This window comes from Narcine bancroftii, chromosome 4 (assembly GCF_036971445.1).
Source record: "Narcine bancroftii isolate sNarBan1 chromosome 4, sNarBan1.hap1, whole genome shotgun sequence".
Lineage (NCBI taxonomy): Eukaryota > Metazoa > Chordata > Chondrichthyes > Torpediniformes > Narcinidae > Narcine > Narcine bancroftii.
In genome coordinates, this window is record NC_091472.1 from 265,399,212 (window position 1) to 265,414,914 (window position 15,703).

General features: G+C 39.9%; 1 protein-coding gene across 9 annotated transcripts in view; it reads right to left on the bottom strand.

The window, feature by feature from the left end:
• clasp1a (cytoplasmic linker associated protein 1a) overlaps positions 1-15,703 on the bottom strand; it is a 235,470-nt gene that overhangs the window by 148,880 nt on the left and 70,887 nt on the right. For all 9 annotated transcript variants that reach the window (XM_069934915.1, XM_069934911.1, XM_069934914.1 and 6 more), the window contains exon 9: positions 11,737-11,889. In XM_069934915.1, the coding sequence (XP_069791016.1) occupies positions 11,737-11,889 (153 nt within the window). The remainder of the gene's footprint in view (positions 1-11,736; positions 11,890-15,703) is intronic.

The following is a 15,703-nucleotide window of genomic DNA, read 5'->3' on the forward strand; positions in this document are numbered from 1 at the left end:
GAACTCCATCCATATTACAAATTCACATTTTGAAAGAGAATAGCTTACTTGAATTGACACAACTTTAAAACCATCTTCAGTTTCATAACTATCTTATAACCATATAACCATTAACGGAGCGGAAACAGGCCATATTGGCCTTTCGAGTCCGCACCGGTTCACTGATTTTGTGCGCCCTCTTCAGGCATTGGTGATTTTAAGTGTAGTGTATCTTTGAGAATTTTAACATCTATCCATAGGTACTCCATACTTTGGATGTGAAATCTCATATTAAAATATTCAAAAACATTGGCTGTGTGGGAGAAGCCAGTGAGTGAGTGGCCCTGGACAATAGCTTCTCAGACTGGAGGCCTGTGACTAGTGGTTTCCCACAAAATTTATACAATTCAGCTCCCAAATCATTTCACTTGTCCCTACTACCAGTCACATTAATGATTTCACGAATGGAGAACACTTGATGATTTGTGCTGTAACAATATTAATATTTGTGGAGAATTTATAAGATTTTAGAGTAGGTCACATATATTCACACATTTTAAAACAGATCTTATTTGAAAAACTGAAGCAAAACTGATCTCTGGAGAATGTAAGCACCTTTCACAAGTAGGTGTTAATTGAACTGCTTTGACCATTGTCTTGCTGGAGTCATGCTGTCTATCAGTACCCTTTCGGACAATCTCGGGTTGTTTACCCAAGATAACAACAGATGGGAGCAGAAGAAAGAACTCCTGTTGTTTGCTGGAGAAGGTGGTGGTTTTGCAAGACACGAGTCACATGCTCTCTTTGGAGTTTCAGTTGGAAGAGAGAGTTGAATTAACAGCTCAGTCAGTCAGTCAGTCAATCAGTATGTGGGACACTGACAAGTAACTGAAAAGTGCAATCCAGGAAAAACTGTTTGTAACTGATGAAAGCAAGCTCCAGAGCAGTAGATGGCTGGAAGTGCTATCTGTCTGATGTTTCTCTCGAAATAGAGGAAGGAATGGAACTCTGTGGTAGCTTGAAGAAAGAGGTTACCATCTGGAAGACCCTGATGGGGCAACTTTCATCAGTGAGACCGAGGTGACTAGTGGTGGTACCTCAGTTGTAGAAATCCTGGAGCAACAAATTGCTCTCTTTGCAAACCCTACAAGAACCTTCCTGAGCATTAAACATTTACCTTTCAAGCACCAAGCCTGGTGAACTTTATACATGTTAAATTCTGTGCCCAGTATGGTGATTGCCTGCAACTAGAGAACTTGGAAGAAGGAGAAGTGAGATTGAACTGTGAACCAAAGAACTTTTCTTAAATCCCCACACACACATTACATACACATGCGCTTAGAATTAGAAGGGGGTAATTTGGGTTAGCATATAGTTAAGTTAAAGTTTGATTCTATTTCCATATTTGAAGTTGAATAAAAATAACTTTTGTTTTGAAAGCCACTTGTCTTGGTGAATGTCTATTGCTGCTGGGTTTTGAGGTCCTTTGGGCTCGTAACAATACTAACAAAGCAATTGAATGGAATCAGACATGAAATTAACCATGTTGATAATCATCACTGAATCAAAAACATTAAAAAAGGTTAGTAATTTATCAGATTACAGTTTATAGCTTTTTATAATTACAGTATTACCCCTCTTTGCTATGTTAATTACATTTCAAAATTATCAAACAGAGAGACTGCAAATGAGTGAAGCTCAGAGGGATTGAAGTTAGCAGTAAGTAGAAAGGCAGCAAAATGGTATGTTGGACTTGATTGCAAAGGGGTTAAAGGTTAAAAATCAGGAGATTTTTGTGACTATTGTACCTTATTGGTAAAGCCAAACTTGGAAAACTATGCAGTTTTTTTTCCCCTTGTCCAAAACAAAGATGTATAAAGGAAGACCACTGAAGTTACGTCAGGCAAGTTCCTGCATTGAAAGGTTTTATCATCAAGAGATTGGTGGCAGTTTGTATCTATATTTCTTGGAATTTAGAAGAGGGGACTCCTTATTCAAACAAACAAGATACCAAGAGAGCAAGACAAGAGTTGATGTCGAGATGTTTTCATGAGTGGGAGATTCAAGAACAAGGGACATTGCAATAAAGGGTTTTTTTTAAATAAAAGAGCTGTACAGAAATTTCTTCTCTTGGTAGCGAATCTCTGGAATTCTCTGCCATCGAAGGTCAGATCATTTGATGTATTTAAAGTGGTGGGGGGAGGGTCATATAAATATTTGAAAGATTGAGAAATTAAGAGTTATGGACACAGAAGGGATGATCATATTGAATGATGGGGCAGACTTGAGAGGCCTAGTGGTCCATTCCTGCACCTCCTGTTTTCTTTGTTCATGTTAGTTTTACTTTTACAGCAATAGGAATTATGGTTTTGGTGAATAAATTGCCAAAAACCTCACATCTTTGCCCACCTAATGTACAGTGCTGTTTTTTGACAAACAACTTCTCCCCAGACATAGCTGTTCTGAATTTAAAAAAAACACAATGCTGGAGAAACTCAACAGGTCAAACAGTGTCCTTTATATAGCAAAGGTAAAAATACATAACCGATGTTTCAGGCTTGAGCCCATCATCAAGGTAGAGAAAAATGTTGGCAAGGATTCTTCCCCCTCTGCCCGCCAATACGCCACCGTCTATCTCCACCCTCTGATCTCCCCAACCATCCAAATCCCCCAATATCTTTCACAACACCAATTCCCACTCTGACTCCTGCTTGGTCTTCACTAACCCCTCTAACCTTCCCTTCTCTGAGACTAGGTGCTCAGTCCTCAGCAGAGGCTCACCTTTGCCCCCTCCGCCCACACTTTAATGAGTTCCACACATGCTATGATGCTGAACTCTTCTTCCATCGCCTTCACCTCTGGGCTTACTTCATTGACTGTGATTCTCCTCCCGCACCCAAGACCCCTTTGCCTGGTCACCTTGTCTTGGCCAGCTGTCCACTCTGGACCTTTTTATTTCCTACTGTTTTCTCAACTTCACCTCTCCCCTCTCGTATTCTAATCTTATATCCTCTGAACGCTCTACGCTCCACACTATCCACAACAATCTCAACCTCACCATCAAACCCACAGATAAGGGTGGTGCTGTTGTGGTCGGGGGCACTGACCTCTACTGAGCCCAAACAGCAGCTCTCAGACACTATCTCCTTTCTACTCCTCTCATAGGACCCCACCAGGGCACATTAAGCCACCAACTCCAGCATCATCTCCAATCTCATCACCTCTCTCCCTCGGCCACCACTGTCATTGTCTCCCATCCCCGCACTGAATCAGAATTTATTGTCATGACCAAGCCACGAAATTTGGTGCTTTGTGGCATTGACATTCAAACATTCATATTATATCCATTTTACAACATTACTATGAAAAAAAATTAATAGTGCATGAAAAGTAAGACAGTGTCTTTATTTCATTGATTATTGAAGAATCTGTTGGAAGACAGGAAGAAGCTGTCCATGTGCCATTGAATGCTGGTCTTTATGCTCCTGTACCTCCCCCCCCCCCCCAATGGTTGCAGAGTGAAAAGGGCATGGCCTGGTTGGTGGCGGTCTTTGACGATAGAGGCTGCTTTTTTTTTTAAAAAGATGTCCTCGATGGAGTGAAGTCAGGTGCCAGTGATGTTGCAGGCTGAGTTATCAACTCTCTGGAGTTTATTCTTGTCCTGAGATTTGACGCCTCCATACCAGACAGTGATGCAACCAACTGGAATGCTCTCTACAGTACACCTATACAAATTTGAGTCTTTGGTGACATATCGAATCTCCTCAAACACCTCACAAAGTATAGCCGCTGGCAAGCCTTCTTTGTGATTGCATTAACATGGAAAATCCAGGACAAACCCTCTGAGATGTTGACACCCAGGAATTTGAAGTTCTTGACCCTCTCCACTACCAAGCCCTCAATGAGGACTGGGTCGTGTTCCTCTGACTTCCTCCTGGTCTACAATTATCTCCTCAGTTTTGCTGATGTTGAGCGCAAGGTTGTTAGTGTGATATCACTCAAAGAGTTGATCTATCTCCTTCGTGTATGATTCCTCATTGCTGTTTGTGATTCTGCCGATAACTGTGGTGTCTTCGGCAAACTTGTAGATAGCAACAGAATTGTTCCTGGCCACAGAGTCATAGGTGCATAATCAGTATAGCAGTAGGCTAAGCTTGTGTTGATAATCAGTGAGGAGGAGATGTTGTTTCCAATTCATACGAACTTTTGTCTTCTGATGAGAAAGTCAAGGATCCAGTTGCAGAGTGGGGTACAGAGGTCTAGAGATTGTAGCTTCTTGACCAGGAATGAGGGTTAGGGTTAGGCTGAACTGTAGTCAATAAAGAGCAGTCATATGTATGAATTGCTGTTTTCGATATGTTACAGACCTGAGTGGAGAGCCAGCGACATTGCACCTGCTGTGAAGCAATTGTGACGATAGGCGAATTGCAGTGGGTCTAGATATTTGCTTAGGTACATGTTAATTCTGGCCGTGACCAAACTCTCAAACCATTTCATCACAGTTGAAGTTAGTGCTACTGGGCAATAATCACTGAGGCAGCTCACACTTCTCTTTTGGAGCACCAGGATGATTGATGCCCTTTTAAAATCACAGTTTGATAATATGGGCACAATTTAGAAGGTTTTTTGGATTTTGGAGCTTTTCTCTTGCAAGCTCTAATATATCCAATCACCTCCTTCAAACTTCTTTGCAAGACTCCACCTTCAATGACTGACACACATTGGGTATTAAATGTTTTAAAGACCATTTAATTGACAACAATTTTGCATCTTTTGAACAATTGGTGGTAAAATTTAACTTATTAAAAGTTTTTTTTTTAAATATGTTTACAAATTAGACCAGTGGTTCACAACCTTTTTCTTTCTGCTCACATATCACTTTAAGTAATCCCTATGCCATCGGTGCTCTGTGATTGGTAAGGGATTGTTTAAGGTGGTATGTGAGTGGGAAGGGAAGGTTGAGAATCACTGCTCTAGACCCAGTTGTTACTGAAATATTTTGCTTGAGAAAAATTGTCATTGGCCCATTTCCTTTGGAGTTGTGGAACTGTTCACATCATGAGTCAATTAGGTACAATTAAACCTGTTTTTCAAACTTTTACTTTCCACTCACATACCACCTTAAGCAATCCCTTACTAACCACAGAGCACCTGTGGCATAGGGAATACTTAAAGTGGTATGTGAATAGAAAGAAAAAGGTTGAGAACCACTGAATTAGACATTTTGTTCAATCTCATTCCTGATTTTCCTGGGATTCCCAAGCCGAATATTGTTGATGCATTTATTTGAACTACAACCTCCCTATAAAGGCTTAATATCTCTTAATTCTGACAAATTGGCTGATTTAAATCAGGCCCCGTTAATCAAAAATCAAGCATGCCTAGGAGCAGGATTTGAACCTTTCATTGCCTAATGAGGTTTAGAACTCTATTTTTAAACTGATTAACATCCCTTTGTGCACAAATTGTCTGCTGCAATTTAAAGTGGTTCACAGAGCACATATGTCTAAACTAAAATTGTCTGATTTTTACTCAATGTGATAAATGTAAAATGGGTGACGCTTCCTTAATTCAGAGGTTTGAGACCTGCCAGAGCTTAGAAAAATTATGGAAGTAAGTTTTTCAAACATCATCAGAAATTTTTAATTTATAATTAGAAGCTACCTACCCCTTTAATGCTCTTTAAAAGCATTCTGAGTTGTGATACTAACTTCAATTCAATGCCATATTTTACCTTTTCTTCATTGATGGCCAGAGTGCAATTTTGATTAAATAGAAAGATAATACTCCACTCACACAGGCACAATGGCTAAGGAATATTATGTCTTGTTTAAATTTGGAAAAAATAGGTATGCAGTTAATAATTCAAATATTACATTTAAAATAATGTGGGGTTCATTCTTAGACTACTATCATAATCTTAAGATTTTAATCTGGAATCCCTCTCCAAGACTGTGCCACTTGGATTTATGAATGCTAATCTTCAACTTTGCTTAGGGGAAAGGGTTTTGATTTTTTTTGTTTCTCTTTTGTTATGTACTATTTTTTTTAAATACTTTATTTTAATTTTGTGGTCAAACAAGTATCAAGAATTAACCATTGCAAATGTATAAAATGTAAAGAAAATCAGTGATACAGGCTGTCCATCATTCCAAACAGCCCCATCTCTCTTTCCTCAAACAAATCGCAATATAGAAAATAGGAAAAAAGTAAGAGTGTATAAAAGAGAAACAGAAAAAAAGCATTCAGGATCCATTTCAGATGATCAAATTCATTTTCTTGTCTGGATCTCAAATAAAGGGAAGAACAAGGACATAAAACTCAGGACATAAGCATCTTAAATATTCAACCCTGCATTGTGCAAAAATGGCTGCCATACCTGCAAAAATATACTTCCTTCAATAATAAGTAATTTTCTCTTTGCCCTAGTGTAAGGGAACACAACTATGCATTTCCGCATTCCATCAGGCTATATCCAGAGGGGAATCCGACTTCCAAGTAACCGCAATACATTTCCTGGCCACCACCAATGCAATTTTAAGAAATTCTAATTGGTACTTAAACAGCCTCATTTTTGGTTATGTCCAGAATATTTCCCAGAAGAAACAATTCTAGACATTGTGGCAATTGTTTCCCAATAATCTGGTCTAAATAAAAATCTTAAATTTTCCCAAAATGTTTTCGCTTTAAAGTATAACCAGATGGAATGTAAAAAGGTTCCTGTTTCTTCCCCGCATCAAAAAGATGCATCAGATATATTAGATTTTAATTTATCCAACTTCTGCAGGGTAAGATACAGCTGATGCAAAAAACTGTATTGCACCAAGCTATATCTTACATTAATTGTATTGGTCATGCAATCCTGACCAAATCTTATCACAAATACTAATATTCAAGTCGGATTCCCATCTTTGTTTTGATTTATGCAACTCCTGCTTCGGGGTGACCAATTGGAGTAAGAATACATTACGGATGTAAACTTCCTTGTTCCTCCTTTCGAATTAGAATCTCCATTTCATTGTAACAGCATGGTTGGTCCCAATTCATTTCTAAAAAAGCTCTTCATTGAAAGTAGCAGAAGACTATTATTAAGAATATTATATTTATTTATTTTTTTGAACTATTCAAATGGCATTATTGCCCTTGCATATAGCAATCTTCCATGTATCTAATCCCTTTATGGGACCATGCATGTAGAATTTTATTATCCATTGTTAAAGGAATACATTTATTTTGAGTCAAGGGCTTTATTGGAGATATTTTTCCTTTTGATCCAATTAAGTTATTCAATTTATGCCAAATATTCAAAATATGATTTATTAATGGGGCTCCCATTCCATCAGAAATCAATTTATATACAAGATCTCTCTCTGACTTTGAGCAGTTCAATTTCCATCCATGAAGACTTGACTCTTCTGTCAAAGAGAGAAGTGACAAATTTCATCTGGGCTGCCACTTATCATCTTCAGTGTGCTTTGGATCTTGTATTTATTATCATTATTGCAATATTTTTTCTGATCTTGCAGCACACTTTATAATTGTATTGGTCAATTTTTTTATTGTAAAATATCAATAAAATTATGAAGCATATGGGAACCTCTGACTGCAGCAATGAGAGGTTGAAAATGTCCATGAACACTCCGGCTAGTTGGTTGACACAGATTTTCAGTACCCTGCCTGGTACGGCCTCAGGGCCTGACGCCTTGACTGATGTTCTCAGAGACAGATATCACAGGGTCATCAGTCTTCGCAGGACTTATCATCCAGGTAGACCTATTGTTTCTGCTTGCTCTTGTCCCACCGAACTAATTTCATCTTACCTTGACTATCTTTTCTCCCTGATCCAATCCCTCCCCACCTACATCCGTGATACCTCACATGCCCTCCATCTCTTCAAAGACTTCAAATTCCCTGAACTGGACTGCCTCATCTCCATGATGGATATCCAATGCCTTTATACCTCCATCTTCCATTCAGAAGGTCTTAAAAGTACTTTTGTGGCAGTGCACATCTCTGATAGCAGGCAAACCGGCTCCGTGTGGTACAGTCACGGCAGCGGAGTAGCCTCGTCAAGATGGCACCACCGGGACCGTCTTTTCTGCCAGCTGGGTGGGTTCCGCATGCGTGCGGGACAACATCATGACGTGGTTTCTGGCGCGAGGGTGGGACTTACCCGTGGCCTTATAAGGTACAGCGTGGGAAGTTTCAATAAACAACTGGAATGCAGATGAGCCCACTGAGTACTTGTCTCACTCTTTCGACTCCGTTTAGCTGGTGCTACATTAGTGACCCCGACGGGTCCAGACACCCCTGGACTCAACATTATGGATGCTGCAGCAGTCGGTGTAGTCACCCTTAAAGTCCCCACTTTCTGGATGCTTCAACCACGCACTTGGTTTGGATGGGCAGAAGCACAGTTCCAGATAAAGCAGATGACCTCAGACTCCACCAAGTACGACCATGTCATCAGCTCCCTGGACAAAGAAACCTCAGACAGAGTGGACAACCTTATACAAAGCCTACCAGAGAAAGCTATATACCCTACTTTGAAGGCATTCCTAATCAGCACCTACAGGGTCTCTAGACGCCAGAGAGTAGCCAGGCTTACGCACCTGGACGGCCTAGGGGACAGAACGCAATCTGCCCTTATGGACGAAATGCTCTAGTTGGCAGAGGACCACAAGCCCTGCCTCATGTTTGAGCAGGCATTCTTTGAGCAGATGTCAGATGACATCCAGCTACAGCTAGAGGATGCGGATTTCAGCAACCCTCATAAGGTCACAAAAAAGATGGACATTCTCTGGTACACCAAGAGGGAGAATGAATCCGCCATAAATAACCTGACCAAGTGGTGAACAGCCACGCCATCACCGACCAACAGAAGCACTGCAGAAACTGAGCGACTGGTTGGGCTCCCTTGCACCACAGCCACCCTCCCACCACGGATATACCCCACCTCTATTCCCAAAGACTTAAAGACAGCTGACTACGTGTTCATTTGCAGAGGTGCACACTCCCTCCTCTCCAGTGACCCTACGAAGGCCCGTACAAGGTGAACTGCAGGAGTGGCAACACATTTACACTAGACATTGGGGGCAGGGAGGAACTGTTCACAGCCGAACGCCTGAAGCCACCCATCTTGACCTCTGCCAGCTGGTTGCCCTAGTGTAGGGGCAGGCCCCCTAAGGCAAAACTAACACAGGACTCTGGGAAACGGCACACTATCGCCGGTTCTTGTGGGGGGTGGGGGAGGGTGGAGGGTAGGTGGGTGTTGTGTGGCAGTGCACATCTCTGACAGCAGGCGAACTGGTTCTGCATGTTACAGTCAATGGCAGTGGGGCAGCTGCATCAAGATGTCGTCACCGGGACTGCCTTTTCCGCTGGCCAGGTCGGGTCTGTATGTACACAGAACAATGTCTTGACGTGGTTTCCGGCGTGAGGGTGGGACTTACCTGTGGCCTTATAAGGTGCAGCACAGGAAGTTTCAATAAACAACTGGAGTGCAGACAGACGAGTCCACTGCATACTGGTCTCATTCTTTTGACTCTGTAGCTGCTGCCTCACTTTGCTTCTTTCTGGACCAGAGATCTGATCAGTCACCCTCTACTGCTACCCTCCTCCGCATGGCATAACATGTCCTTGCATTAAAAAGGGACACCTACCAACATTTCTCCATACCTTGATGAAGGGCTCAAGCCCGAAACATCAGTAATGTAATTTTTACCTTTGCTATATAAAGGACATTGTTTGACTTGCTGAATTTCTCCAGTATTGTGTGTTTTTTACTTCAACCTCAGTGTCGACAAATCTTTGTGATTTTTTTGAAAACTTTGTTCTGAATCAACATCCACATTTTCTAAAAAGAGAATGAAAACAATACAACTGATTTTTCCTTTATTCCAAGGCTGTGCTCTCTGGTCTTAGACTCTTCCACTACAGAAAACAGCTCCACGTCCACTCTAACCTGCCCTTTCAATATTTATGTTTCAATAATATTCTAAACTTCCATCCTTCTAAACTCATGTGAGAGTGCAAGTGCAGAGCCATCAAACACTTTTCATGAATTAACCCTTTCACCACCGGATCATTCTCAGAAATCTCTGGATTGTCTCCAACATCGCCGCATCTTTTCTTAGATTATGGGGCCCAAAACTGCTCACAATATTCTAAACTTATTTCTGATTATCGCCTTATGAAGCTTCAGCATTATATCTTTGCTTTCATCTTCTAGCCCTCTCTGTATTGGTCTTCTCTACTATTGACTCACTCTACAAGTGAACTTTTAGATACTTCTGTACTAACTCTCAAGTCTCTTTCAACCTCCACTTTCTGAATTTTCCCCATTCAGAAAATACTGCGTTTTTTTTCCACACCAAAATACATTTAACTATTCTCCTCCTACATTGTATTCCACCTGCAACTTTTGCCCATTTTCCCCAGCCTGTCCAAGATCTTCTGCAGACTCAATTTCCTCAACATTATCCACCCCTTCTTTCTTCGTCATCCACAAACCTTTCCATCAATTCTGTCATTTAAATCATTTACATTCAACTTGAAAAGTCATGAACCCAACACCAACATCTGCAGAACATAAGTCACCAGAAACTAGACAAAAAGAAACACATTTATTCCTACTCTGGCTTCTGCCAGTCAGTGTTCTCCTATTTTTAGCAGCCTTCTATGTGACATTTTGTTAAAGACCTTCTGAAATTCTAAATAAGCATCCAATGACTCTCCTTTCCCGAAGAAAACGGAACCAACTAGCCTATTTCACCTTGTGCTTTCAAGTCTCCCAAAACCTTATTCTTAATAACGGACTTTCAAACATTGTCCATCACCAAAGTCAGGGTAAGTAGCCAATAATTTTCCATCTTTTGCCTTTGTCCCTTCTTAAAGGCTGAAGTGACATTTGCAATTTTCCTTTCCTCTCAACTATTCCTGATTTAATGATTCTTGAATGATTAATACTAATGCATTCACAGTCTTTTCACCCACTGATTTCATCTGGACTCTCTGCCTTCAGCTTCCCAAGCTCCTTCTACTTGGAAATAGCAACTACACTCTCTTCTGCCCTCTACCCCTCTTAAATTTCTGGCACAGTGCTAGTATTTTCCTCAGTGAAGACACAAAATATCTGTCCAGTTATTTAATTTCTATGCACTTCAACTTTCAGATAAAGATCAAAAATTTATTATTAATAGAAGATTTTTTTTTTAAAAAGTGTTTTTTGTCTTACATAATTGAAACAATACTTCTGAAGTAGGACCTTTTTTTTGGAAGAAAGGGCTACCATCTTCAAGCAATAATTAAAATGACAACCCATCCACAATAACAAGGAGACAAAACAGAATTTTCATGTTATTCCAACCAAGGGAAATGTTGACTTTTGAGGCTTGAGACACTGGTTAAAATGAAGTCATAGCTCCAAGCAAGTCTCTTTTCAAAAGCAGGCAATTTGGTTTGTGGGGGGGGGGAGAAATCTATGCATTTTGTTTTTGCAGAACAGAGTGAAAATTTCAATTTTATCTCACTGCCAACCAGAGATACCATCTGCAGAATTAGATTAGAGGAGTAGAAACAGAATAATGAAAATATGGCTTGTAAATGGAATTAGAACCATTTAACATTTGATGGGCAATTAAGTATGTGAACTTGTTGGGAGAAGTATTTCATTTCCTATTTTGTAAATTCCATTTAAGTTTTAAGTTGCCTTCGGCAAAACTTATAGAAATGAAGAAAACAAGATTTATCAGTTACCTGCTGTACTTTTCCAACCAGCTGCAGACAATCCTGGCCTACGACCTGTACCCATGCCCAAAGGACGTCGTGAACCATGAGCTTTTGAAGATGTGGAGCTCGCAGACGATGGCCTGTGACCATCCACAGATTCTTCATCGTCAAAATTTTTATCTGAATTAAGAGAAAAATAAAGAAAATGTATTGCCATTTCAGAATGCACTTTGTTATGAAACCATCATCCATATACTAATTAATAGAACAGATGTCCTCATTATACATCACTGATCCATTATCTGGTGACTCCCCTCTGAATTTCAAAACAGTATCTGAACACATCAGCAGAGATAAAAAAAACATTGTTTGTGCACTCTTAAAAGCATTCTTTTCTTCACTTCGGTACAAACATGTTGCTGCAATACTGAACAGTCACTTACAAGCACTTTTTTTTTAGATTAACCTTTTTTACTCCCTTGAACAACTGCAGTCACCACTTCTGCTTCAAAGGATTCTAATGCACTCAATCCAGATGAACGAACAATCAAGTTATCATGTGATATAGACAAAACAATTACAAGTCAGATATACCTCACTAGAACTTGAATGAAGAATTAGGTACAAGGACGATGCAACTTTGTTTTAAGTATTTATGATAACGTTACAAGTACACGATCCTTTATCCGGACATCTAAAATCCAGAAAACTCCAAAATCCGGCAAGTGGGGATAGAGGCGGCAGCACGAGTCGGGCGGCTGAGGGACCGGAAGGGGGTGGGGGTGGATATGGCAGCACAATTCAGGTGGGCTTTCTGAAATCCAGAAAAATCCGAAATTCGGAACACACTGTCCCCCCAGGGTTCCACATAAAGGATCATTTACCTGTACCATCAGAAAAAAATGAAAGGCAATCTCTGCTATTATCAAAACACACTGCTAGTCTAACAAAATCTCATGGGAAGCATCGGTAGGACTGCTTAGACAGCCGTCAAGTTCTTTTAAAAATAAAATGTTAGCTTAATTATCTATTGCAATCACTTTGCATGCTTGTAACCTACATTTACTACAGACTACCATTACATATTCACCATGGGGATTTCTAGGGGAAAAACTTGGTGAATCAAGACATACAAGAGCCATTTATTTCAATGCATATTTACCCATACTTTTTTTTAACCACGCAACAAGTACAGGATATAAAGCACGAATGCACATGTAAAACAACACAAATTGCCTTACAAGAGCCATCTATTATAATGACAAAATAACCCTTGAACAAAAGAATAGAATAAATTAGCACATTCAATAATTCTTCTTTCTTTCTTTGGCTTGGCTTCGCGGACGAAGATTTATGGAGGGGGTAAAAAGTCCACGTCAGCTGCAGGCTCGTTTGTGGCTGACCAGTCCGATGCGGGACAGGCAGACACGATTGCAGCGGTTGCAAGGGAAAATTGGTTGGTTGGGGTTGGGTGTTGGGTTTTTCCTCCTTTGCCTTTTGTCAGTGAGGTGGGCTCTGCGGTCTTCTTCAAAGGAGGCTGCTGCCCGCCAAACTGTGAGGCGCCAAGATGCACGGTTTGAGGCGTTATCAGCCCACTGGCGGTGGTCAATGTGGCAGGCACCAAGAGATTTCTTTAGGCAGTCCTTGTACCTTTTCTTTGGTGCACCTCTGTCACGGTGGCCAGTGGAGAGCTCGCCATATAATACGATCTTGGGAAGGCGATGGTCCTCCATTCTGGAGACGTGACCCATCCAGCGCAGCTGGATCTTCAGCAGCGTGGACTCGATGCTGTCGACCTCTGCCATCTCGAGTACCTCGACGTTAGGGGTGTGAGCGCTCCAATGGATGTTGAGGATGGAGCGGAGACAACGCTGGTGGAAGCGTTCTAGGAGCCGTAGGTGGTGCCGGTAGAGGACCCATGATTCGGAGCCGAACAGGAGTGTGGGTATGACAACGGCTCTGTATACGCTTATCTTTGTGAGGTTTTTCAGTTGGTTGTTTTTCCAGACTCTTTTGTGTAGTCTTCCAAAGGCGCTATTTGCCTTGGCGAGTCTGTTGTAGCTGAAATAACAATTTGCCTCATGCAGGGGATGAAAATGTAGGGCTTCTTAGAAATGAGATTCAGAAGCTTGGAGAACAACAAGCAATTTTAAGAGAACTAAATATCTAATTTTTAAAAATATATCATAAAACCATAAGACATAGGAGCAGAAATAGACTATTCATCCCATCAAGTCTGCCCTGACATTTCATCATGAGCTGATCCTTTTTTCCACTCATCCCTACTGCCCAGCCTTCCAATAGGTTCTTGATTAGTCAGAGCATCAAAGGCTATCAGTCTCTTCCTAAAATAAACCCAATAACTTGGCCTCCACAACCACCTGTGGCCCAAATTTCACAGATTTACCTCCCTCGGGCAAAAGAAATTCCTCCTCATCTGTGTTCTAAGCAGACGCCTTTCAGTCCTGAAAATGTGCCCTCTTGTCCTAGATCCTCACACCACAGCAAACGACCTTTCAATGAGATCTTCATTTCCTAAATTCCAATGAGTACAAGCTAAGAGCTGTCAAATTACACTCAAATGATTCCCAGATTCATCCCTGTAACATCACAATTCATAATAATTTAACAAGTCTTTACTCCAAAAAGAAATTTTGAAAACAATTAAAAATGGAACAAAAGATCATTCAAACCAAGAAATTTAACAATAACATAATCAACTCAATGTTTCAAATATATTTAGTACCAAATTTAATCCCAAATCAAAAAATCAAACTCACTCTTGAAAATATCTTTCTCCTTATATCTGTTATTTGGTTTTGAGCTGCTAATCTTCAAAATATCCCCAACACCTCAAAAACGGCTAAAATGTCTTTATTAAAAACCAAACACAATGCACCATTGTTTAAAAAAACACTAAACTTGAACAAAAAGCATTCATGGACTTAACCGAGGAAACTGGAAATTCTGAAAAAGTTCTGCACTGCATTATTCCTGTAGATTTGTACTTGTTTTTCTTTGCACTATTTCAGATACAGCAAGGTTTTGTTTTGCAATTCTTTTAGTTTTGCATAAAATCTGAGTGAAGTTTATGCAATAGCCCAGTCAGCAAGTATATCTGTAAGTGAGTCATACAGATCAGAATGTTTCTGTTTACTGTAGGTATGAAATAGGTGACCTCAGAAAGATGGATGAAATAACTTGACTCAATCTTTTTTTTACAATTACACAATCATAATTCCAGTTACTGCTTTCAATAGTCAGCACATGACCACATTTTTAGCCAGGTTTCTGAAGATCCAACGATCTAAAAGAAACTATGTACAGTAAAAATTCCCTGGTCCCCAGCACCTATGGGGATGGTAGATGGTGAATAAGTACATTTCCTGGTTGCCTGAGAATGTGTTTTGCAAGATTGGTGAATTAATGGAAAAACACACTAATTTTAAACTTCCGTATTGAATTCAGGATTTTACTGTACTCAATTTGTTAAAATCAAAACAGATTGTGTGGACAAGTCCACAATTTGAAACAAAGATTTTCTTCCATAAAATACAACTTTCCAGGAGTGGGAATGACCAAATGATTTTGTTTAAAGAAAACATTTTATTAGCTTGGAATACATTTTAATCATTTTACTTTACAACACTGTGACCAGAAGAAAATATTGCATGGTATATCTATGAATTAGAAAATTAGGATTTCAGAACAGTTTATTTTGTTGATGAACAAAACCTTACAGCTGCAATCATGCCACCAAATATTAAGGGTAGTTTTCTTCCTTTCAGTCATATTATCGCAACATCTCAAAAAACTATGAATTTTATATTTTACAAGAGCAAAATAATTTTAAGTATAATTAAGATGTTCTGAACTAAGTCAATATAAAAAGAAAAATAATTTTAAAAACATAGTAAGGAAATGACCTAAAATGTCAAAGGAAGAATAAACAAACCAACATAGAATATTAAAGAGTTAAGAAATTAAAATATCA